The 26,895-nt window shown below is 46.6% G+C and overlaps 1 protein-coding gene across 1 annotated transcript; it reads right to left on the bottom strand.

Annotated features, from left to right (window-relative positions):
* Positions 1 to 2,460: 2,460 nt before the first annotated feature.
* VSTM5 (V-set and transmembrane domain containing 5) lies at positions 2,461 to 25,002 on the bottom strand. The gene is made up of 4 exons (XM_019737554.3): positions 24,762 to 25,002; positions 5,104 to 5,430; positions 4,846 to 4,986; positions 2,461 to 4,712 (listed from the first exon to the last, which is right to left on the bottom strand). Exons 1-4 carry the CDS (start codon positions 24,850 to 24,852, stop codon positions 4,669 to 4,671), a joined length of 603 nt encoding a protein of 200 aa, XP_019593113.2. The 5' UTR covers positions 24,853 to 25,002; the 3' UTR covers positions 2,461 to 4,668.
* Positions 25,003 to 26,895: the final 1,893 nt, after the last annotated feature.

The following is a 26,895-nucleotide window of genomic DNA, read 5'->3' as shown; positions in this document are numbered from 1 at the left end:
GTGATGCATATATATATAGACAGATATGTTCATAGATGCCTAAGCAAGTCTAGCAGGGTACAGACCAAATTTAACAACTGTTCCCTCTGGGGAAGATTGAAGGAGGGAGAACTTTTACTTTTTACTTTATATATAGACTTTAGTATCATTTTAATTTTAAAGAAAGATTTATAACCTTTGTAATTAAACCAAACCCAAAACACCCACCAAAGGTTTAAAAGGCAGTGGAAATAGTGAACCCAGCAACCATGTTCTCAAGGAAAAGCAGACAGCTGGGATGGGTTTGGGTGTGCAGAGAGGGGCACCTGCTGGCAACTCACCATTCTTTAGTGGAAGCTGAGTTGTGCATAGACATGCTAACGAGAACCACGGGGATTTCCTCTGTTTTCAATAAACTAGACCTGTGTTTGATGTTTTCCTGGAACCTGGGCAGAAGGAAACTCTGCTGGCTATATGAAAGCTGATGACAGAAAGAGGGCTTCTCTTCCCCTCAGGCCCCACCTCTCCCGTACTGTCAAGGAGACCGCATTTGAGTCATAGCCCTGGGGGTTCACTCCATCACGTGCATATTTGGTTCCTTGCTCTTAGTTACATCTCCTGGCATTGTATTCTGCCCCCTCTTCTCCACCAATGTTACGCAGCCCTTCTGAATTGCATCCTCCCTCAGGACTTGTCTCTGCACTGAGCAAGATATCCTGATAACATTTCTTATCTCTCACTGCCTTTGCTCCGCACCTCTGTGTGGTATGAGGCCAAATCAGAGTAAGCGTGAAGCACCGTCCGGTAGTAACCATCTCATGAGGGCTTCGGAAGACAGGGTTTTCTATTGCAGCCCCCCTTGCATACCCAGAACATCATGAAATGAGAAAGAATGATATACAGTTGACCCTTGAAAAGCGCGAGGGTTAGGGGTATCAACCTGCCTCACAGTTGAAAATCTTGAGTATAACTATAGTCCACCCTCCACAAACATGGATTCCCAATTGTGGAAAGAAAATATAGTTGACTCTTGAACAACACAGGTTTAAACTACAGGGGCCACTTACATGCAGATTTTGAACCCATATTGTTCAAGGAACAACTGTATACTATTAAAAAGAAACAGACCCCAAACGGAGTCACTTTGGCTAAACCCCCCAAGACTTAACACCTAACCTAATTGCAGTTCCAGCCTCTCCTGGGAGTGGAATTTCTAACCAGTCTCGAATTTCCTGTCAGCACTAATGAGGTAATCTTGATAAAACCCCCTGCCTTTCCCTTGGAAAGGTGACCTTGCCGGTCCACCCTTAACTTCCTTGTCCCACCCTCTTTTTGCCTATAAAAAACTTACACTTTTGTACAACCCCTCTGAGCACCCATCTAATTGCTAGATGGGATGCTGCCCAATTCATGAATAATTTCATAAAGCCAATTAGAGCTTCAGATGTACTCGGTTGAATTTTGTGCTTTAACAATATCTTTTTGGTTTCTTAGATCACAGTATCCTCTAAGAGGATATTCTGTTGACAAAGCATGTATGTTCTGTTGAGTGTCTTCTGCATTGTTCAACAAGGTAGTACAATTGTCACATCCTTGTTTCAGCCCTTACCGGAGCAGATAGTTAAGTTACTATTCATATTCTGGAAGCACAAACTTCCCATTTGTCCTTTAGCTCAATAGAGGGAAGACTGATGGTGATAATTAAGTGTTGCTTTTCTGAATTGCGAAAGAATGTGTATGTATACTCGAATGATAGGGTAGGTATAGAGCAGATAGAAATGAGCAGGAGAGACCTATCCCCTGTTAGAAAGCTCCTTGCTGCAGCTCTGACTTGGGTCAAAACCCTTGTAGCTGCCCTCACTTAGGACACCAAAGCCTTACAAGCCCAGCAGGATTCCAGGCTTACACATGCCCCTAAATCAAAGAGATGTGTTGTTAAAAGCCAAAGACAGGAGGAAGAAATTCCGCTTATCAGAGTATACGGCCGGCTTATCAGGACCATTTTAGTAAGCTGTTCAAACAAATCATAAAAAGAAAACTGACAGAAATGGCCTTGAGAACCAAAAGGGAGAACTGGGCACCTCAGCAGGAAAGAAAGAGATAAACAGAAGGGAGAGGGGGAGGCAATTCTACCCATAGAAATAAAAGCCTTTATGCAATATAAGGAGAGGCCTTCCTCCCTTGGGACTGGTCTGCTCCACATCTTGGAATGTATCTGCCTTTGCTAATAAACTTATTATCTTTTACCTGAACAAAACGCTGTCTCTCAACTGAATTCATTCCTTCAAGAAGACAAAGAACAGAGGAATATTATCACCACCGGTAACAGAGCAAACATGATTCGTTCTATTGTCATTTAAAAAGATGTGCCAGACCCAGGACTGTGGCAGAAGGTTTTTGTTTACACCCACAGCTGATGGAAGCTTCCCCGGGGCCATGGACTTCTCAGCAGCAGTGGGCTCACACACAAAGGACCTGGGCTTTCATTTCAGGTTTTATTTCATTCTTTAAAACATTTTTTTTCACAGTTTGAAGCATAATAACTTACAGCTTAACATTTAGGGTGGCTAACCTTTATGACTTCATATTTTCTTCTGTGAAAAACAGACAAAAACCTCAGGCTTCTGGGATCAAAAGCTTTCCACAGGAATGTTCAGGATGGAGAGAGCTTTAAAAGTGCAAAATGAAGAAATGTAAAGCTGAGGGTATAACCTTTCATGAAATTTTGAGGGGCAGGGGGCCAATTTACACCTGGGTTTTGCCCGTGGAGGCCACTCACTGGGTATTCATTTCCATTTCTCCTTTTATTATGAGAATTTCCACCCCTGATTTCTGACAAACTGAGATGTAGAGTTCTGAAAAGCAGGTAGAATAAAATAGGACACAGATTCCAGCAGTTACCAAATCCAAATTGGTTTCCAGCTGATGGGCTTTGTGTGTGAAAGAGAAAGATTATCCTTGACTGCCCTTTTCTCTCCAGTTCCCCTCACCCTGCTTCTTCAGGGCACCGGAGACCCGTGGAAAGAAGCCGTCCTGGCACAGGCCAGGTTCCTCTGACTGGGGAACGGGCACAGGTGTGCGTGTTTACATGCATGTGGACAGGCGGTGGCTTGAAGTGAGAACGTCTCAGCTGCTAGAGCTACAAATCAGTTGTTTAGACTGTCTGCCCTCTTGCCTTTTGAGTCAGGTGGTGCCTTCAGAGCCTGTCTCTCCATCACTGATAGCTCCTGTCTGAATACTCCAAGAGATCTCTTCCTGCAACCCTGGGTTCATTACTCGGGGAGAGGCCTCCTACTAACTTTGCCAGGCAACTCTTTATCTGCCACTTGGGAAGAAGAAAAGATGTGGACATTAGGGATTTGAAGGGAGGGCAGAGAGAAGGGAATGTTCTAGCTCTCCTTCTCCTTTGCATTAGTGAATTTGCAGCTGAGGGCTGGGGACATAACTAAAAACTGCAGCCTTCACCAATAATTGGGGTGGTACCTTCGGTCTGCAGCTAAAAATACTAGTGAGAGAAAAGAGAAATGGAAAATAAATTTAGGCCTGCTTTAGAGATTGCCAAATGGAAGTTGGGATGGAGAAACTTGCAGGTAAACCTAGTAACCAATATCAGAGAGGAAGGGCCAAGGCCAGCTGTGATTCAGTCTCTAATTTCACCTGGCACCCAATACCCCAGGGCATTTGATCAATTTCCAGTACTCAGTATTGCACTGCTTTTCAGATCCTGGAAGAATCGTCATGCTTGTCTTAAATTGCTTGGAAAGCTCTATGTCTTCTGCGGGCTTCACTTGATATCCTGACTGTGAGGTAGGTGAATGCCAAGTGTTCCTTTGCCCACTTGGGGGAGAAAGTGTGGCTGGCTTGAGACATGAAGTGCTAGTGACTGAGGAGGCTAGGTTTTGAAGCCTGCGCTGCCCGACTTCCCAGGTGTACCACCCACCATGCAGGCCCCGCTTTCGCACAGCTGGTCGGGAGGCCATCTGAAGGCCAGATGCTGCCCACAGAGAACTGTGGTTTTCCTCACACTGGGGCCACAAGAGGGAAAATCCAATTCATGCTGGACTTAAGAGAGGAAGAGAAAGGTAATTTTCTCCTTATTCCTTGTTCCCAGTGCCGGTCCCTCAACAAATGAAGCTCTTCTCCCTAAAGTTCCAGGCCACGAGGGGCCCTCGCCCCGCTCCGAGCAACTCGTGATAGCACTGCAAACCTCACGCTATCTCTTCCTACCTCTGTTTCTTAGGCAGGCTGTCTAAACGCCTCATGTTTTCTCACAGCAGGTGGTTGGAGGGCACCGGCAGTGCTGACAGACGCACGGAAAGCTGCACACTTGATCTGGAGATACGCTGCCCTCTGATATGGGACTCCTCCAATGGCCATGACCCGGGCCCAAGCCCTGTGCCACTGGCTATGGGTTAGCATGGCTCTGACACGGCAGCCAAGCAAAGCTCTGGCTCAAAGCCTAAAGCTCTCTTCTCCTTGAACTTCATGCATGTACAAGAACTGACTTTGTCCAATCCACAGCTTTCAACTGCATGCAGTCACCTTGGTGAACGTCTGGCGGTCCCACCGGGAATGGGTGGCCGTGGCAGGACAACAGGAGGCTCTTAGGGTGGATTGATGTGTTTACTCCTTTCACTGGAAAATAATATTTTCCTCTTGAGGTAGGAATGTAATTGGGCTCAGCCTTGGCTAACACTCAATATCTTGCAGCTCAATCTCCTCAGTTGTGCTCTCTGAAAAGCAAAAGACAAGTCAATGAGTTGCAAATGAGTCACCAGGTGGTTATTTGGTGAGAACAAGATTAACATGTGCCACACCACTGGCCGTAAAAGCATACACTGATTGTCACAAGTCCCCGAAAATTACCTTTGAGCTTGTGCCTTCTCTTCCTCTGGAATTTATATGCACACTTATTACAAACCCACATGAGGCTGATTAACACTGCGGCCACAGCAGCAAGAAAAGCAAGGAAGACTGCAACGAAGTGGAGGTCTTCATAGAGGATCTCTGTGGGGCGGGGTGAGAGCAAGGGGAAGATAAATCTCTTAATGTCATGAAGTTGACCCCCCCCCCCACACACACACACTTGCAGTCACAGGGGTGCCGGGCTCCTGGGGCTCTTACCTGACACATGCAGCATGATGGTGCCAAACTGGCTGCTCCCCAGTTGCTCTGTCACCGTGATGACATAGTAGCCGGAATCCCTTACGCCCACACTGAAGAGCTGGATGGAGCCGTTGTCAAAGGTGCAGACTCTGTCCTTGTGGCTTTGGGAGACGTTGGCCTGAGTCCCTGGTTTCCACTCTACGATCTTCTGCACGCCCCAGGTGGATGTGTATTTCCACTCGATGGTGGGGACGCCATGGCAGGAATAGTCCACAGACAGCAGGATGTCTTCTTCCACCGTGGCATTGATGGCAGCCTGGGGAATGTACAGTGACACGCCCTGACCTGCAGGATGGAGTGCTAGATGTGGGGCCACTTATATGGACTCAAAGTGACGTGAACTTCTATATTCTCTGATGGAGTGCCCATGACATGCCAGGCTCCCTTCTCGGTTCTAGTGCCGATGCTACAGTGGTGAATGTTATGAACTAAATGTTTAGATCCCCCCCCACCCCAAATTCCTATGTTGAGACACTAACCCTCAGTGTGGTTGTATTTGGAGTTGGGGCCTCAAAGGAAGTCGGGTTAAAAGAGGTCATAAGGGTATGGCCCTGATCCAACAGCCTTCAGGTCTTTGTAAGAGGAGACACGAGAGAGTCTGTGCTCTGTCTCCATGGGCACACATGGACGAAAGGCCATGAGCAAATGCAGCAAGAAAGCGGCTGCCTGGCAGCCAGGAAGAGAGTTCTCACCAGAAACCGAGATCTACCAGCAGCTTGATCTTGGACTTTCCAGCCTCCAGAACTGCGACAAAATACATTTCTGTTGCTTAAGCCCCCCAGTCTCTGTTTTGTTATGGCAGCCCGAGCTGACTAAGACAGTGAACAGAACAAAAGGTTACTGTTTACTGTTCCCTGGAGCTTCCATTCTGTAAGGGAGACAAACAAGGGCTAAATGAGCCAACCAATCATCTTAGATAATAGTGAGCTTTAAGGATAAGAAAACAGCACCCTTTCGACCAGTAGGGGTGGAGGTGGTACACACCATTAGAGAGCATAGGCAGGGAGGACCTCACTGAGGAAACGGCATTTGAACTGAGCCCTAAAGGACAGGGAGGAAGAAGAGGCAGCCAGGTGGAGACATTTGGGAGGCGCGTTTCAGGCAGCGGGAACAACCATCGAGACCGCGAAGTGAGAGTGAGTGCTGGTGTGTTTGAGGAACAGAAAGGCCAGTGTGTGAGAATTCACTGAGCCATGGGCAGAGTTTAGGAGACAAGGTTGGAGAGTTGGGCAGGACCCAGGTTGCGACGTGAGGGTCAGGGGTGGGAATCCATAGGAAAATGAAGTAGGAGGGTGACATTCTCCATTCAGTTTGAGAATGTCTGCTGTGGAGAATATTCTAGGGGTGAGGGGAGCAGAATGGAAGCAGGAAGAGGACTCGGATGGCTGCCAAAGGGGACTCCGGATAAGAGATTGAGATATAACCTTGGAGGGTGAAAAGCGGTCTGACTTAGGAAATGTATTTGGAAGTAGGGAGGACAGAACACGCTGACGAAGTAGATGTGGGAGTGGGTGGGGCAAAGAGGCATCAAGCTGAGATTTCTGAGTGAAATGGGTAGATGAATAGTGCCATTGGCTAAGGTGAAATGTATGTGGTTACACATGTATTAAGTAGGTAGCAGGCACAGGCCCTGTGCTAACTGCTTTACATACATCGTCTCTTCGCCGCACACAGCCTATTGTGATTTTATTGAGAATTTACATATAACAGGCTCCCCAGGATTAACTAGCTTGTTCAATTCACTCCTCAAAGCTGAGACTCACAAGGGCTGCCGATTCCAAAGTTTATATATCAAACCTCTATGCTTGAATCAATAGTCAGTGATTGGCAGTTGACGGCACAGAATGTGACAAATGCCCCCACACTGAGAAGAGTGGAAAGGGTTGGCTGGAGACCAGAGAGTGAATTGGGCAAGACTCAAGCTTGGAGCCCATCCCTTGGTTTCCACCTCCACCTCCTGTTTAGCCCTCTCACTCTTTGGGTGTCCAGTTGCCCGGGGGCCCCTGCTGTGTGGCTGCAGGTAACCATGCCTGTTACTTTTTCAGACCTTTCTCATCGTCCTCTCCCATCGCCAGCATATCCCATTTGTGCTGCTCTCCTAAGATCTGGCTTGGTAACTGGAGATAAATAATCCGATAAATTCTGTGCTGAAAAATTGGGACTAATGGCTTTCAAGAATTATAGTTGGCAAGTAATAGAAATGTATTTTCTCCCCAACTCTGTATTTTAAAAAATGTTAAACTCCCAGAAAGGTTGAAAGTACAATTAATATCTATATAACTGCTAGATTCACCACAATTATTAACTTTGCCACATTCGCTTTCTCTCTCTCTTTTTCTCAGGAAGAAAACAGAGGTCAAATTGCAGGTCAGCCCGTGGAGGGTAGGAATTATGTGTTTTCTTCATCTCTGTGTCCCTTGTACTTAATGCCTGACATAATGATTGGTCAATACATGTCTGTTGAGTGAATGAATAAGGAAATGCCAAATATTTATAAAAGCAAGAAGGATGAGCCATTCCTTATAGAACTGTTCCTGCTTGGGTGGTTTGAAAAATTAGGCAACTCTAAAAACTAACAAATAGATAGGAAAGAACTATAACTTAGCCAAGGCTTTCTGTAATAGTTATATAGATATTATGCACTTTACAATCCTTATCTCTTGTTTTTTACATAAGAGTTAGCAACACTCCTACATAGCTAGGGAATGGCAAAGGTGGGATTTGGTTTCTGTTTTGTCTGTTTTTTTCTTTAAAGTTTATTGGGGTGACACTTATTAGTAAAGTTACATAGGTTTCAGGTGTACAATTCTGTAATACATCATTTATGTATCACATTGTATATTCACTTCCCAGAGTCAGTTCTCCTTCCATCACCATATATTTAATCCCTTTCACCCTCATCTACCACCCCTCGCCCCCCTGAACCTCTGGTAACCACTAAACTATTGTCTGTGTCTATGAGTTTTTGCTTCTTTATTTGTTTGTCTTGTTCCTTTGTTGTTTTCAGTTTTATATCCCACATATCAGTGAAATCATATGGTTCTCGACTTTTTCTGTCTGACTTATTTTATTTAGCATAATAATCTCAGGATCCATCCATGTTGCTGCAAATGGTACTGTTCCATCTTTTCTTATGGCAGAACAGTCTTCCATACACAATGCAAAGGTGGGATTTGAACGCAGTTCTATCGGATGTAAGATCCGTGTTTTTCTCATTCCACTACCAAGTAGAAGGACTAACTATCATTTATCAATCTATGTTTTCTGATTTCTCTGACCTCAAATCCGAGCAGTTGGAATAGCGATTACTGTAAGATCTGGAGAACCATATTTAGAACTAGTGACAAATCTGTGTCATCACTTATGTGTGTTTCATATACATCCCATGTTAACCATGTTGATCAAGGGAGACTGCCAGCTCTTTTAATAGCCTTGGGGACCGTCATTTGAGCCTTTCAATTACTTGCCCCAAGAAACAGCAAAACTGAAAAACAAAAATAACAAGTCCAAGTTTCTGAGATGCTGTTGTAAAACAATAATATAAATGGAGCTAGTTTAAAATGGCACTCGAACTTCCATACTAGAGGAACTGCCTTGAAAGATCTTATGCCTCAAACCTTTGCAGTATTAAAACAGGGCCAAATAACCTTTGTACTGGACCTTAAGCAACGTTGTGCTCCAAAGAACTGTTTGCAAAAAGCAGATATTATGACTACTGGACTGATGACGACCTGACTGAAAATTTAAAACGTTCTTTAGAATTAATATCATTATGTTAGCTTATCTGCACCTATAGAAATGCCATCCTTCTACTGATATAACTGTTCCCCTTCCCTTTCTCATAAACACCCTTTGCTTTGGTCTCTTAACTGAAACAAAATTTGGGCCTCTGCCTGAATCAGTGCTCCCTGAATAGCTACATATATTTTTTAAGTCTCAAATTAATGCCTCTCACTTTGGCCTGCTATTTTTAGGCTAACACTGATACGGCTAGAAACTGACCAACTAGTTTGTACTGGTTTCTGTATTTTCTCTTGACCAGAAAAATCTCCTAATCAGACAAACTAACCAGGCACTTAGCTAGGTTTTAAGAGCAAAGAATTCTTCCTCCTGTCAATCTACCACATTTAATTAGAAATAAATGGTCCATAGCAAAAATGGAAAATTAACAGTTCCAAGAGTTTAAAAGTAAACTGCTTGTCAACTGTTTAAAAAGTTGAATTAATGAATAACTACCTCTGCACCTCATGCTAAAATCATTCCAGAACAAGTCTGGAGAAACTTAGTGTCTAGACCTAGCTTAAATGTTCTACTCAAGGAGGTTGGTTAATAAATCAGATTTTACTTTGAAAATGGATGTCAGGCAGCCATTAATAAGAATGAGCTTTGTGAGAACAAGGAAAGATGTCCATGATATGTTACTAAGTTAAAAATAAATTTATAAAACAGCATACTATCTTATTTATATTTGTGTAACTATATGTTAATATGTACATACTATGTATAGAAAAATGTTGGAGTAACATATGTTAAACTGTTAACTAGAGATTGGATAGCAGCAGAGTTTTATTTTCTAAGTTACACATTTATACAATTTTGAATTTTTCAGTTATTTGTTGAATTAATAATTATAAAAAAATTGTTTTTTTAAAAAATCTTTTTAAGTTCCCCTGATTAGTTGAAGCAATCTTGTGGGCAAAGTTCAAAGAAAAGTTTAAAAGTTTACCTTGATTTTCATCTTCACTTGAATTCTATGTGAAAAGCAGAGACCTAAATTCTACCCATTTCCTAGATAGATGCAAATGTCTCCTTTAAGGAAGAAGTCACAGAACTGAACTGTGCGGGGCTGATTCACAGAACTGATTTTAGCAAGGTAGAAGTCACTGAAAGCTTCCTGAAAGCCTGGTTTCCTGGAGCTGGAGAGAACCTCTGGGAACTATTTAGAGAGAAAGGACCAGGCAGGTGAAACCAGCTTCCCAGCAATGGGCTGGAATATAATACAGCAGGTCTTCAGTTAATGGAATTTCATTCCAAGTCATCTAATTATAATGTTGATGAGAAAAAAAAAATCGATTCTTGGCCAGGGCCACCGTCTATGTGGAGTTTCCACATTCTCCCCATGTCTGCGTGGATTTTCTCCGGGGAGTCTGGTTTCCTCCCATGTCACAAATATGTGCCCCTGAGGTGAACTGGCGTGTCTACATTGCCCCAGTGTGAGTGAGTGTGGGTGTGATGGAAGGGCATTCTGTGCAGGGTGGGACCCACTTTGCGCCCTGAGCGGCTGGGATAGGCTGCAACCACCATGTCCCTGAACTGGAATAGCAGGTTGGAAAAGAATTCTAACTTGTTTTTACCAATCTGTCTTAAATACGAGGTCAGACAATTAAGTTCGTGAACTCATTGCTGAATATCATCACGGTCACCTTCCAAGTACTCCCCTTGGGAAGCTATGCACCGACGCCAGCACCTAGTCCACCCTTCAGAGCAATTTGGGAACTCTTTTTCTGGAATGGCCATCAGAGCTGTGGTCGTATTACCCTTGGTGTCCTGAATGTCATCAAAATGTCTTCCTTTCAATATTTCCTTTATCTTCGAGTAAAGAAAGTCACTGGGGGCCAGATCAGGTGAGTCAGAAGGTGTGTTCCAATACAGTTATTTGTTTACTGGCTAAAAACTCCCTCACTGACAGTGCTGTGTGAGCTGGTGCATTGTCATGATGGAAGAGCCATGAATTGTTGGTGAAAAGTTCAGGTCATCCAACTTTTTCACACAGCCTTTTCAGCACTTCCAAATAGTAAACTTGATTACCTGTTTGTCCAGTGGGTACAAATTCATAATGAATAATCCCTCTGATATCAAAAAAGATTAGCAACATCGTTGCAACAAGTTCATGAGCTTAATTGTCAGACCTCATATATATCTAGCTCACATTTATTTCAATATTTAATATCAAAACCATTTTGGGCCTTCATTTAGAAGTTTGGTGATGTTTTTGTAACCAGAAATATACCATAGGAACTTAACTCTTGTTTATATCAATTCGCCTAACGCCTAAGGTATAATTGGTTTTCTTATATATGTTGTTTCGTTTTTCCAAGTACCCATAGATGACATTAAGTGAAGACTTAACTGTACTCAGAATGGTTACTTATTCCTTTTCTTACAAATAAATTATAGAGGTAGTGTTTTGCTACTTTTTAAAAACTGATAATTTAAGAAGGATGCATGTCCTGAAATCACACCAGAGGTCAATAGTATTCAGAACACAATTTCAGTAGACAAGGGAAAACCTCTGGGAGGAGGCTGTGAAGATGAGGATGGAAGCATAAGTGTCAGGCCCACCAGGGCACAGCATTTACCACGGGCCCGCCACTCACTCTTCTCAGTGTGTCACAAGCCTCAGGGTGACCAAAGCCTCCCAGTTTGCCTGGGACTGAATTTTCCCAGGATTTGGGAGTTTCAGTGCTAAAATCAGGAAGTCATGGGCAAACCAAGACAGCTGGTCACCCTGTCTGAGGCTTAAAGAAATGTTGAAGAGCAAAGAGTAAATTCCAAGGTATACGATAGCTGATTTCCAAGGCATTGACGGGCCTTGCAGGAGTGGTGCAGGGCAGCCAGCTCCAGCTCCGGGTAAGTTGAGAGAAGACAAATACCATTCTTCCCTTAACTCCCTGGCTCCCAAACACATCCCCCAAGGGTCAGCACTCCCACTGCGCCCCCACTTTAGTGGATGCTTCCCACCAGTCGTTGAACCCCGTCTACACTTGCCACGCTTCCTCCATAGCAGGGCACTGGCTCATGGGTGCTGGCCTGGTGAATATTATTACCCCCCTTTTATTGAGAGCCAAATCAGGTTTGCAGGAGCTGGGGAAGGGGAGAGACACTCATGTAAGCTGAGGCTGGAAGGATAAGACTTTAAAAGCATGGGAGAACGAGGACGCACAATCCCTGCTGAGGGAACAGTGAAGCCACCTAGGGAGGCACAGCGGATCCTCAGGTTGGGGACCCAGTGAGCAAGAAGTGCAGGTTGGCTGTAGCATGAGGAATCTGTGACAGGCTGGGGGTTACCCCACGGAGTTATTCCTCAGGCAGGGAGGACCCAGGGTGGTTTTCAAATAGAGACATGGCAGGATCTGAGCTGGGCTCCTGGAAGGGCGGTCTGGCAGCAGAAGTGTTATCATTTACACACATCACCCGCACTGCTCTGGGCCCACCACATGTGCTTGTCCTATCTGTGTACCTTCAGGAGGACCGCTGGCTGGAGCCCAAACAGTTGGGAACAGCTGGGTGTGGCCCTATCTGGGGATAAGAAACAGCAGGAAGTGCACATGTGCATGGCAGACTGTGAGAACTCGCTTCCAGTTCACCTCGGCCACCCCTGTGTCCAGCACAGGGCTTGGCACTTGTAGGAGCTCACAATGTACTCGTATGAATCCTTGTGGCACAGTTGGTCCTGTCCAAAATGTGCACAGAGACATTTGGTCCACGCCAAAATGTCCTTGGTATTTGATCCCGTACCAAAACGTCCATGGAAACATTTTGTCTGCATAGTTCACATAAAGCCTGCTCTTCTGCAAGATTTGAACCCAGACCCATCTACCTACCCCCATGTGCCAAGACCAGCTAGGCTACGGAGGTGAGAAGGGTTGTTATTGGCAATACAGCCACAACACAATTATTGGACCAAAAAAACTTGATAGTATTTTTTTTTATTATGAATCCTATAAACCAAAAGTATAAATAAACATTATGGGCCCTTTGAACCCAGGGACATTTTCTAAGTGTGACATTTTGGACAGGACCAAATGTTTGCTCATTGTATGGATGAATGAATGAATGAATGAATGAAGACATATATGCCCTGCCTGTCAAACTGCTGCCCATTTGGATAGAACAGGAAGGGAGTATCTATGCTGAGCTGAGGAGGGCAACGGATCTGACTGCGGGAGGTGCTGGCAAGAGTCCTTTCCCAAGCCTAAGTCTGCTGAGAGTCAAATAGCTAGGATGAGAAGTGGCACAGTTTTGCACACCTAAACTATCCATGTCCATGCCTCACTTCTGCCATTCTTGAAACAAGCAAGCCTGGAATTCTGGAAACACAGCTTCTTGTAGGAAGCCAACACCACCCCTCCCCCCCCCCCCCCCGAAATAATGGCTTCTGGGTTTAGATGTCACGCATAGTGTTGATGACTGACAATTGCACATAACTTACAGGGTTATGTTACCCGTCCCTCCTGTTAGCTCAGGTAGTAATTCACCCTCTCAGTGCCTGATGACTCAGACCAAAGATCATTTCGTCCCTGAGGATGCTTCCCCATGATCTTGCTCTTTAATGGCCTTGGGAAGTCACCAGACGTCAGCCAAACCCACACCCCATGGACAGGTGCAGGTCTGGATAGAAGCTGGGAGACTGCTCTCCTCCTCAGGTTCCTGTATTTGTACCCCAATCAAACAAAAATCACTCCAAAATGGCAATAGCCACCATTTCTATTGGGAACACCTGTTAGGTACTAGCTGTCATACGCAATTATCGCAGACCAGTGAAACCCAGGCTGGGAAAGCTGAATGACTTGGCCGCTGTCAGACTGGTAAAGATGAAGAAGCCTGATAACATTGTGTTGTCAGGAGTGTGTTGTCAGGAGTGTGCAGCAGTTGTACTCAAACATTACCGTGGGGATTAAAAACGGGTGTAACCCACGTGGAGGGCAATACGATGAAACCTCTAGAATTATTTAAATAGCACATACCTCTTGACCTAGAATTTCCACTTTTAGAAACTTATCGCACTAGCACTAAGTGTACTAGATGCAATGATATAAGTACAAGCATCGCTACTGAAGCAAAGTATGTAGTCAGTCAATTGCAGTAGTAAATACTGGAGACAACCTATGTGTTCTCCAGTGAAGGAAAACTGTTTCTTACTCTACTCCCAACCCTTCTGACACTAACTGGAGTCAGCACAAATCACACAGGTTAAGGGGTCAGTCTCACAAGACTGTCCCCCACTACAGACGCCAATCACAAGTCCTGGCCTCCCATACTTTTGCCCAACTGGCTACACATCAGGGGTTCCCAACACCCCTTCCTCAGGTTTGATAAGTTGCTGGAACAGTTGAAAGAACTCAGGAAAGCACTTTACTATGAGCAGTTTACTACAAAGGATACAACTCAGGAAGAGCCAAATGGAAGAGATACCTAGGGCAAGGTCTGTGGGGAGGGGCATGGAGCTTCCATGCCCTCCCTCTCTGAGTACATCACCCTCTCAGCATCTTGATGTGTTCACCAGCCCAGAAGCTCTGTGAATTCCTTCAGTTTGGTTTTATTATTATTATTTTTTTTAGCAGGGCGTGATGGTCCATTATATAGGCATGATTGAATGAAATCCTTGGCCATTGGTGATTAACTCAATCCCCAGCTCCTGTCCTTTCCCTGGAGGTCAGTGGTGAGGCTGAAAGTTCCAACCCTCTAACTATATGGTTTGTTCTTCTGCCAAGCAGCCCTCACCTTCCAAGAGTCTCCTCATTAATAAACAAAAAGACACTCTTATCACGCTGGTGATTCCAAGGGACTAAAGACGAAATAGTATAACAAAAGACGCTCCTGTTACACCTGTCACTCAGGAAATCACTAGGGTTTTAGGAGCTCTGTGTCAAGAACCAGGATCAGAGACCAAATACATATTTCTTATTATGTCACAACCAGTTAAATAAATGATCAACATTCATACTTTGAATTACCAATACTCATACCCGGGAATACTAGAGACATTAAAAAATGAGGCAAACCTATGTGCATTAGTATTTGATGATCTCAAAAATGATGACAAAGCACAAGGCAGAATAGTGTGTACAGAATGTTTCCATTTGAGTAAAGTGCACACACACACACATGCCCACTTACCCGGATAAATGGACCTCTGAAAGGATACACTAAAAACCTCGAGCTGTAGTTGTCTCTGGGGAGCAGATTGTGTGTCTGGGGTGGAAGAAAGCCTTACATTTCACTCTATACCATTTTGAACAGTTGGAACATTTTAGGGAGTTTGTGAGCTACTTAAAAAATAAAAATAGCGTGCAAAACAGCGTCCAAAAGGAAATGCGTGCAAAGATTGTCTGAGCCCCAGGTTTTTCACATTTGAAAATGTTAGTAATTCACATTTACACAATTGACAATGTACTTAACAAGCATTATCTCAACTTATGTGAGGCAGGAGATGGGTTAAGAAATTATGGTTTTTGTTTTAAGGTACTTGCTTATCTGATCACTGAAGAAACTATTACCAGCTTATAATAAAGGGTACAGTATGACTCAGGAATAGCCAAATGGAAGAGATGCATAACGCAAGTGGGGAAACTGAGGCTCAGAGGCCTAACATAAGTGCCCCAGTCCTTGCTGAGTAGAAAATCAGAGCTGAGACTGGAACTCCACTCTCTTTTCATTGCCCCACAGCTGCCTCCAGTAAGACAAGGTACTCTGAGTATAGACCTGGGCTTTCCAATATGGTAGCTGCTAGCCACTCATAGTTATTGAACACTTGAGATTGGCTAGTCTTAGTTGAGACGCACTCTAAATATAAAACACACATCAGATTTTGAAGACTTAGTATGTAAAACAGAACGTAAAATATCTCATTAATAATCTTTATCTTGATTACATGTTGAAATGATAGTATTTTGGATATATTGGGTTAAACAAAATCTATTATTAAAACTGAAAAGTGAAAAAAAAACAGGTGAAATTAATGTGGCCACTAGAAAATTTAAAATTACGTATGTGCCTTACATCTGTGGCTTGCATGATATTTCTATTGGACAGCACGGGTTTAGACTATCACTCTTCCACCCTCTTGCAAAAAAAGAAAACCCACCCTGTTCCCTTAAGGTCATTCCTGTCTCCTCTTCTCAACAACGTCAGCACTCTGCCCCCAGTTCCAGCATCCTCATGGACACTCCATCCTTGCTCTACAAGAACATTCTTCTTCTACTCTACCTTGGCCTCCAGTAAAGCAGCCTGCTCAGCCAACAACCTTCTTCCTGTTTACTGTTCAGCTTCTACCATTGGCCTCCTGGGTCCTTCCTCTTTCTACTTTCCCCAATCCATCATCCTTACTTCCCTCCCTATCTTGGTTCCCTTCCCATCATGTCCTAAGCACTCCTGCCAATTCTTTAAACTCCACTGGCCTCTGTCTTTTGCCTGGCAAAACCCTCACCTGCCATCAGCAGCTCTCTGCTTCCTCTCTGCCCAAACCTGGGCGTCAGCACTGCAGCAGAATTCCTACAGCAGACCCTCTCCAAAACAACAAAGCCCACTGTTTCCAGGGTACATTCAAGGTCACCGAATTCAAGAAGGGTCTCCATACTGCCAATTTTACTGTTTTTCATGTAAATTTACTCTTCCTTATTCCACAATGACTAAGACAAGTTCCCTCCAATCTCTTTGGACCTCCAAATTCCTGCTCATTCTCAGTAGATGACCTTCTCCTCCTGGGGCACTGCTGACCACTCTCTCCTGCTTGAAACACCCATGTGGCTTCTGGGCCACCACACTCACCTGGTCTTCTTCCCGGCTCCTTCTCTGACGGGAGAGTGGAAACTCAGCAGGCTTGGTGAGAGGTCAGCTCCACCCTTCTCCCCAGAGGTGAGAAGGCACAACTGCTTGTGGGAGCAGAAGGTGGCAGAGGAGGGCACAATGCTGGCTGGGAAAGCCCTGGGAGGGCCACCCCATGGACACTCTGTGGAACCAAAGACCCGGGTTCTGTTTTGGCTGCACACATCCTAGTGGGGTGACTGCACAAATCCCTTTACCTCTGGGACCCACCGTTTCCTCATTTGTAATTATGGATCATCACGGCTTGGATGCCAATGAGTCAACGAAAACACAACCCAAAAAACCTGGGGGTGACAGAGTTTGACAGCCAGGAACAATTCCAGGGGGCAGGGGAACTCCCTTCCCTGATTTCTTACCCAGAAGAATCCCTGATTCCAGGCCACGAGAATTGAACCCAGTCTCATTCCATTCAACGAGCGTTTGGGAACGGAAGCGAGGGGAGCTAACATTTGCAGAGCGTCAACTCAGCATCTCATGCTCTATGTGGAAGTCCATTATTAGTTAATTTAGCGCCTGACCCACTCAGCCCAATCTCTTCTCAGAGCCCCCGCAAAGAGGACCTTTCGAACCCAGAAAGGGGTGAGTGAAGTAATTCCATTTGCCCCCACCACCGCTCCAATGCTGTCACACAGTATTTTTCAACATGCAGCTGCACTACAGCCACCTGCAGGGCTTGTTAAAACAATTGCCGGGACCCAGTCTCAGTTTCTCACCCAGTAGGCCCGGGGTGAGGGCCTGGAGTTTGCCTTTCTAACTAGGTGACGCTGCTGCTGGTCCCAGGACCACACTTTTAGAACCTCAGCAGTCATGATTCTGCAAGAGCGCAGGGCAAAGCGGGCACTGAGGGTGCTCCCAGCATCCCTGCAGGCTGGCCCCTCCTCTCGTCTCCAACATCACTGCTAACTTCGTTTCAGCCAGGCCCACGGCCACTTCTGCTGCACAACTTCTCTTCTTGGAGAAGAAAGCCTTGTGACACCCAGGCAGTGCCAGAATGAGGACAAGTGAGTAAAGACTGGAAGGAGACAGGTTCTGGAGAACAGAACTGAGTCAGTGTGTACAACGGATGCATTCGTGGACTCTGGAGTCAGACTCTTGTGTTCAGAATGTAGGTTTGGGGCCCGGCCCGGTGGCTCCGGCGGTTAGAGCTCCATGCTCCTAACTCCGAAGGCTGCCGGTTCGATTCCCACATGGGCCAGTGCGCTCTCAACCACACGGTTGCCAGTTCAATTCTTCGACTCCCGCAAGGGATGGTGGGCTTCGCCCCCTGCAACTAAGGTTGAACACGGCACCTTGAGCTGAGCTGCTGCTGAGCTCCCAGATGGCTCAGTTGGTTGGAGCACATCCTCTCAACCACAAGGTTGCTGGTTCGACTCCCGCAAGGGATGGTGGGCTGCGCCCCCTGCAACTAGCAACGGCAACTGGACCTGGAGCTGAGCTGCGCCCTCCACAACTAAGATTGAAAGGACAACAACTTGAAGCTGAACAGCACCCTCCACAACTAAGATTGAAAGGACAACAGCTTGACTTGGAAAAAAGGCCTGGAAGTACACACTGTTCCCCAATAAAGTCCTGTTCCCCTTCCCCAATTAAAAAAAAAAAAAAAAAAAAAAAAGAATGTAGGTTTGCCAGTCACAGCTGTGTGATCTGGAGTAAACAGTTTCTTTCAGTCTCAGTTACCTTACCTATGAAACAAGGTCGGTAAGTCCTCACTTAACATCGGTGATGATAGGTTCTTGGAAACTGTGAAACAACATATAACGAAACCAGTTTCACCCTAGGCTAATTGATAGAAACAAGAGTTAAGTTCCCACGGCATATTTCTGGTCACAAAAACATCACCAAACTGCTAAATAAAGACCCCAAACATTTCTAATGTTAAACATTGAAATAAATGTGAGCTATGCATACATTTAAGAACGACTGATAAAAACAAGTAGGATAATTTTCCCAGATTGCTGTTTCTAGTTCAGGGTCATGGTGGCCAGACCCTATCCCAGCAGCTCAGGGTGTAAGGCGGGAACCCACCCTGGACAGGTCGCCCTTCCATCGCAGGACGCACTCACACTCACACCCACACTCACACTCACACCCACACTCACACTCACACGCACACTCAGTCACACTGGGACAACATAGACACGCAGGTTCACCTCACAGGCACATCTTTGGGATGTGGGAGGAAACCGGAGTCCTTGGAGAAAACCCACACGGACATAGGGAGACTGTGCAAACTCCATATAGACAGTGGCCCCAGCTGGGAATTCCTTTTTTGTTTTTTCTTATCGATATTATAATGAAATGACAGTGAACAAAGTGATGATGAATGAAATAGTGTTATTCAAGGACCTGCTGTATCCTACGTAGTGTGGTGCTCACTTCCTGCAACAGAATGAAGTTTAAGTGAAACAATGCGTGTAAGGAGATTATTACAGTTTCTGACGGTTAATGATCACTCAATAAATATTAGCTATTATTAATGAGAATTCTTTGAAGATGCATTGAGCTGCTTACGGAGTTAGTGAGCTCCCCATCCTCAGGGGTGTGTAAGCAGAAGCTGGAGCTGTACCAGGGATTGAAATAGTAGATCTGAGCCTGGCAGCTGGTTCTTCCAGCCCAAACCATATAGTAGGTGTAGAACTGGAATGAGCATTTGTAAATCTGTGATTCCTTTATGGAAGTGTGGCAAGAGACTGAAATTCCTCCCTGTGGAATTCCTTCTGGAAACTTTCTACCTTAAATAAGAGCCACCCTTGCTAGAAAGCTGAACTCTTTCCTGAATGGCCATGGGCTTTGGTCAAGTCAGTGCTGTGTTTCCACTCAGATGCCAAGGAAACCACGTATGATGGAGGCAGCTGCCTGGTCCTGAACCACACTGGGGGGTGGGGCACTGCTGGGTTTGCCCTCTGTAGAGCTGGGCTGCAGGAATTATGGTCGGGCCTGGGCCAGTGGCCAGCCTGGGGAACTGGAAGCGGGGGTCCTCCTCAGACACCTCTGCACAAATGTGTGTGGAACAGGAAGATGAAGGAAGAAAGGAGTGGCTCATGAACTATTTATTGAACCAAACCAAACTTGGAAGCAAAGCAGCCTTGTCTCCTGACTAAAGCATGGTGGGAAAGTATCTATAGGTTTGTCAGGATCAAGCCACAAATAAGATATAAACAAGACTGCTGCACACAATGGAGGGTATTCTGAGAACAGAAAGGGGGAGAAATATGCAGGCTTCCTGACAACTGATTCCATAGGAGGAGGCTAATGGGGGGGGGGACCCAGAAATGGTCTAGTCCAGGAGCTCTCTGCCTGGCACACATTAGAATTACCCGAGGACCTTAAATACGAAACAAGCGGTGCTGGGTCCAGCCCTCAGCAAAACCAAATCAACTGTCTGGAGTAGGGGGTTGGCATCTGTAGGTCCTACAAGACCTCCATGCCACCCCCCGCTGCCACCAGGTGGGTCTAATGTGCGGCCTTGGTTGAGAAGCAGTAAGCCAGCCCACCCTCACCTTGTCCTGTGTGCTCAGAGAAGGAAGGTGACCTCACCTACAGGGGTCAGAGCCAGCACGGGGGCTGTGACCAGTCCCCAGGCCCTTCCCCTTCTGTCAGCTGAGAGTTCCCAGGAAGCCCCAGAGCCACGTGGCACAGGCCTGAACTGCCCCCCTGGGGTGCGCCTCAGTGGGGGGGAAAGGCCAATGTGCTTCCTGGACCACATGTGGACAAAGAATGTCCTGTGCTCGTTTTATGGTCCAGTGTGTCATTTCCCCTTTGCCCACAGGGCTGACTGGTGCCTTCACTGCCCAGCTCACCTGTTATGGGAGCAAATCTTTTTCCAACTTTGAACTTGCCAGTCGTGCCTTTCTCCTACTCCCATTTCTGCAGTTTAAGTAAATACTTTCCTACCCCAAGCCCATTTTTCTAGGGAAAACCCAGATGCAGGCAGATCACTGAGGTCCTGAGTGCACTGAACTTACGGAGATGTCGTGTCAGTGGGGTACCAGCTAAAATACCAGTGTGTGCATGCTAAGGCAGCAGCCACTTCCTCTTTTGCTTAGCATGCTCCGACCTGCGAGGCCCCAAGGGGAATAGTGCGCCTAGTTTTTGAGCACTTGCTGTATGCCTAGAATTCTCTTCTCCACCCTGCCCTGCTATGTACACTTACTCATCTTTCAAGACTTGGCCTCACCTTCTCCATGAAGCCTTTCCTACTTTCCAGGTAAGACGACTCCTGGTGACTGACAGAGCCAACAGACATTCCTGATCTTCAAAGGTGTCCTGATGACTTCAGGACACCTTCAGTCCAGACCAACAGAGATTATAGCAAAGCTATTGATTTGTAACATACATCCTGACTTTAGACAGATTCAAATATATTTTGTTAAGTCTCGTAGTGGCTGAAATGTACAGGTGTCCTCAGGTCCTGGGGATAACGGAGAAAGGAGAGTCTCCTGACTGCAGCCCCTTCCCAGACCAGCAGGAAGTACATTCAGGACACCTTTGGAGATCAGGAATGAAGAAATTTGGGTCCCTTTCTGGTTGATGCCACCGTCCCCTCAATATCTTCAATTTAATCCCTCAGGCATTTTTTTTTTTGTGTGTGTGCATTACCGCTGTGGGGAGGAGGTGTGTGTGCAGGGTGCCCCTGTCAGGCTGGAGGTGGCCCTGAACCCCCACATCCTGCATATGATGGGCACGTCACTAGCACTGCACTTGTCACCCTGTATTCAGGGTCTGCTCTCCCCTAAGTGAGCGCTAAAAGCTAAAAGCTTAAAGATCCATCAGGAGGAAGCTGGCTAAGTAAGAAATAGCACATTTACATGATGACATAGAGGTTGAAAGGAATGAGCAAGATCTCTGCTTATCAATGTGGATAGAGCTTTAAAAAATTAATATAAAAACTAAGTGGCTGAATAGCAAGTACAGCACTATTGTATTATTTGAAAGCACATCCAAACACCACGTTTTTGGTAGGTACATGTATACGTATGCAAAATTTTGTCTATAAATCTGCAAGTTCAATGCAGACAGACGACACCTCATTGTTCTCTGCTTCATTTGGGGCCAGTGCAGAGTCTGATACGTAGTAGGTGCTCAGTAAACATGTGCCACGTGGGTGGCAGCACAAGGTGACCAGTGGGGCTTTGTCCTGGAGCGATGGATCTGGGTGTCTCCCCAGGGACTTCAAGGGGATTCCTCCTACACTGGCTGTCCGCCCCATTCCTACCCATCTTACCCCCGGTTAAGTCCAGAACCCACAATTCCTTTCTGATTGTGGCAGCTCCTGGCCCATCGACTCCCTCCCCAGACCCAGACTGAGCCCCCATTCTGTTTCTCTGCTCTCTAGGGTACTGGGCTGTGACTCAGTGGGGACCACTCCTCTACCCTGGCCCCTCCCTGGGAAAGTAGAGATGTCGAAGGGCATTTGTGCATGTGTGTGTGTGTGTGTGTGTGTGTGTGTGTGTGTGTGTGTTGGGGGAGCAGGCTGCTTCTCAGAAGCTGGGGTTGAACCACAGGAAGCAAGCTGACTAGGCCCCAGGCCATTAACTAACCTTTCCTACTTTAGTCTTGGATCATCTGCTTCCAGGGAACACTGGCCACTCCCTGTTGGCTACCTTACCATGCTGAGAACTGAGAAAGGACATGAACAGGGGTCCTAGACAGGCAGCCCACCTTGGCCTGCTACAGGAAGCCTGCAAGCTTTCGGGGTGGGGATAAGCCTTTAAGTCCCTGTCTTAGTCAGCTCGGGCTAACAAAACACCATAGAATGGGGGGCTTAAACAACAGACATTTATTGCTCGCAGTTCCAGAGGCTGCAAGTCTGAGCTCGAGGTGCAACAGATTCAGTGCTTGGTGAGGCCTCTCTTCCGGGCTTGCAGATGGCACCTTCTTGCTGTATCCTCACATGGTGGAGGGGGCAACTGGTGCTTTCCTCTTCTTATAGAGGCACTAATCCCATTACAGATGTCTCAACCTCATGACCTCAATCTAAACCTAATTGCCTCCAAAAAGCCCCACTTCCAAGCCCCACCATCATATGGAGAGTTAGGGCTTCAACATATTAATTTCAGGAGGACACAAACATGCAGTCCATAATAGTCCCACTGATAGAGAAAAGGCTTCAAATGCAGGGAGTTTGTGTGCTTGTGTTTGTGGGGTGGGCTTTAACATAGACTTCAGTGTAAATGATGAATATCAGACTTTCTGGGTGGCAGCTTTTGACAGAGGCTGAAAAGGCAGAGAATGGAGGGAGCTGGTGTGAGGGAGCCCACTCTACACCCTCAGGGCTGGCCCTGAAGGACAGGCCTCATTCAGGCAGGGGTACAGCCATTCACTGTCATTTAAGGAGTAGACCTTGGCTAGGCATCCAGAGCTGGAAAAGAGTGCCTGCTTTCCTGGAGCTTACAGCTGTGCAAGTCAGATATTCAGTCCAAGAATTGCAAAACTTTTACCCGTCCTCCAGGTTTTGCACGTGCTTCAACTTTGTCTAGGACACCCTGCATTCCCTCTGTTCCATCCCCCTGGCTGCTCCTGTCCATCTGTCAGGTCTGAGGAGGTGCGGCTCCCTTTGGGAGCTTGCCCTGGTTCCCTCAGTCTAGGTTTTGAACCTCTAGGGCTTCCAGAACGTTGGCACATCCTGCCACTCGGAGCTCGCCACCCCAAGCTGGCACTCTTGTTTGCTTGCATGAGAACAAGACTGAGAACCATGGTTATCCCAGTACCCACTGTGGCTTGCTTCCTGCAGGCGGAGGGTGCACTGAATGAGTGCGTGAATAAATGAATTATACACTGTAGCAAATGGCAAAGCCCATGAACATCAGGGACGTCTGCACTGACGTTGCCTGAGAATAGGGGTTGGAAACATGTGCTGGAGGGGTGTAAAACAATGGAAAAGGTCACTGCCATGCCAAACACACCTACCCACCTGATGGACTAACAGCAGCTACTTCTTGCCCCACAGACAGCCAGAGGCACATACCCCATGCCAGTTGTTGTAGGTTTCTGATATTTGCAGCCTGCAAAGCTGGGCACTAGCCAAAGAGGCACAAAGGTCAAGAGTGCTAGATCGCCCAGGTTTGAATCCTAGCTCTACCAATGTCTACTCTGTGCAAGTAACAACCTCTCTGTGTCGCAGATTCCTCACTAGTGAAAACGGGATAAGAGTAGCACCTATGTTTTAAGGTTGCCCAGATGATTAAATGATAGAAGTCCTGTAAAGTTTGAGGGACGGTGAGTGCATATGTGCTTAACAAGTACTGGCTCTTCCTATACGTCCTCCCACCTTCAGTGGCCCTGCATTAGTCACTCTCTAAACCTCAGCTGACTGACTAATCTGTAAAATGCGAATGCTAATAATGACAGTGATTAAAGGAGGAAGTAAAGCTGCGTTATAATCGGTTGTTCGTGTCAATGGGATTGTGTGCTGTGCGTCGAGCAGGGGGATTCAAGTGTCCACCCACCAAGCCTCCCGCTCAGGGCTGACTGGGGAGGACCACTGGTGCATTTAGGCCCCAACACCCAACCCCAAACCCCAGAACCCCTTTTCCTCAAGAGACTCTACTGTGGGTGGGTTCGTCTGAGTTATCGGGGAGACCCACAGAACGTGCTATTGACCCAGAAGCCTGAGGGGTCACCGCAGTAGGGAGCCAGGCCCGTGCGCCCTTGAGGTCTCGGACACCTCAGCTGCAGTCTGGTTATTCCAGGAAAAAGAAATGAAAACTATTGCAGAGAAGGCGGCCACCGGACCGGGAGCGGGTTATCTCCCGGCCGGCTTCCGGCTCTGATAACGCCCGGCCGGGCGGGGCTGGGCGCGCACCCCGAAGTTGCCCAAGAGGTCCCTGTGGCCGCGGTCGGCGCACAGCTCCAGGCCGCGCCCGGCCCCCGGGAAGCGGCGCGTTCCCTGCGAGCCATGAGCGCCCGCCGAGGTGGGTGAGGGCCGGCAGCCAGGCACCCGCAACACCCGGGACCCTCCGGCGCCCCGCAACGCGTCGTCCCCGCACCCCGCCCAGCCCAGTGCTTACTCTGCAAACAGCCGGCTGCGGCCAGACAGAGGGCGAGGAGTCCCAGGGAGATGCCGCGGTGTTTCCTCCTGCGGCTCGGCAGAGGCCTCATGAGAAAGCCCGGGGCGACACGGGCCGGGCATGGGCTTCCCAGAGGCGCCGCGCGGACCAGGCTGTGCGCTGTGGCCGCTGCTGCCGCTGCTCCTGCCCGCCTACCTGCCTCTGGCTCCTTCAAGTCCCCTAGGGCCAGATGCAGATGAGCTGGTTGTACTCTGGTTGAGCCAGTTCCCAAGTAGTTGGAAAGAAAACGGGTGGGTGGGGTGTGGGGTGGGAGAGAGAGAGAGATTGAGAGAGAGAGAGAGAGATTGAGAGAGAGAGAGAGAGAGAGAGAGAGAGAGAGAGAGAGAGAGAGAGAGAGAGAAGCAATGGCACACACTTAGAGGTAAATAATGGCAAATAAGGAGCAGTCTCCTTCCGTTCACACCCAGTTTACTGGTATTGATTCAAGATTCAGCTAGATGGCAGGAGGGAGGGAAAGCACTAGCTATTGCTTCAGGACCAAGAGGGACCATCTAATGGCTCCCTGGGAAACAAGAAGGCTTTTAGGAAAGTGAAATGATAAGTTGGGGTGAGAAGAATGAGAAGAGGGGGACAAGGGAGTGTCAGACTGGCTGCTCTGGGTGGAGCCATTGGACAGTGATGATATTCATCCACCATCCATCTATCCACTATTCACCCACCTGCCATCCATCCAACTATCCAGCCATTTATCGATTCACCCAAACTTCCTTCATTCATCCACCATCCATCATCCATCCAGCTACCATCCACCATCTACCCACACACCCATCCACACACCCATCCACACATCCATCCATCCATCCATCCATCCATCCATCCATCCATCCATCCAAGAAGTGGTCACTTCTTTGCACAGTGCACAGTGCCTACTTATTTGCACAATGCCTGGCACATGGTAGATAGAGAACATTGGTGGAATGAAGCTGGACACTGTGCTATGTGCTGGGGATACAACTATGAACAAAATAGACATGACATCTCTTTTAAAATCCTGGCAAAAGGTGGGCACTGGAAAAACAAGCAATTGCTGTACAGAGCACATGTCACTTTGATGAGGGAGGCCCAGGATGCTATGGGAACTCAGAACAGGAATGATTGACCCTGGGGGCTGAGAGGAGTATAGGGTGGGAGAGGAATTAGGATTGGTCCCAGCTAGTCATAAATTCTATTCCAGTTTGTTAAAATTAGATTTCCTAGCTTCCTTTACAGCTGCGGTAGCAGTGCAATCCAATGCTGACCAGTGGTGTCTAAAGAAAGTCTTCTTGGGGAGTTTCTGGGTAAGTTTTCACTTTCCTGATAAAAATGACAGATAAAGCTAGGGCTTCCCTTCCCCCTTTCTTCCTACCTTGTGGATATCATAATGTTTAGATCTGTGACATGTCTTGCATTCATGAAGTTACATGGATGAGGACAAAAGCCATTATGCCAAGTAAGGATGGTAGAGCATAAAGATGGAAAGATAGAAGACCATGGTAGTCCAGCACACTTTCCTATCTCCTTCTTCTGGTTCCCAATGGGTATTCCTTGCCAATTCCCTGTATTCTTGTGAGGCTGACAGTAGTGGTACCCTGCTGGCTGCCCCAGGATGGACTTGTGAGACAGACTGACCAATCAGAGTACACTCTTCACCAGCCAAAGTATTTAGTTCAAGAATGGGCAGATGGGGTCCTCAGAGTCTTCTCTGGACATGATATGTGGCCATTGTTCAGATTGCTAAAATCAGAGGATGTGGAACTTGACAATACTGGGGAACCATCTTGCCTGTCACATGGACAGGCCCTGAATTAAGAATGAAGCCAAGATAACACAAAATGAGAAAAGAGATAGAGCCCTAATGACATGATTTGAGCTCTGGGATTCGATGCACTTGCCTTTGCCAGTTATGAGCAAATAAATACCCTCTTTTGCCTCAGAAAATTGAAGTTGGATTTCTATGACATATAATTGAGGAAATCCTGACTAATACAAGTGGTGTTCTTGACATTTTTCTGTTTTCTTTTTTTCCATGTAAGGGAATCCAAGAATCGCTTGTATTCATTTGTTTAGTCATCAAACTTTTATTAACTCTGCCCCT

This window comes from Rhinolophus sinicus, chromosome 14, assembly GCF_057876585.1.
Source record: "Rhinolophus sinicus isolate RSI-liver-muscle chromosome 14, RSI-T2T, whole genome shotgun sequence".
NCBI classification, from domain to species: Eukaryota; Metazoa; Chordata; class Mammalia; order Chiroptera; family Rhinolophidae; genus Rhinolophus; species Rhinolophus sinicus.
The sequence above is the reverse complement of the archived record's forward strand: the minus strand, read 5'-3'. Positions and strand labels throughout refer to the sequence as shown.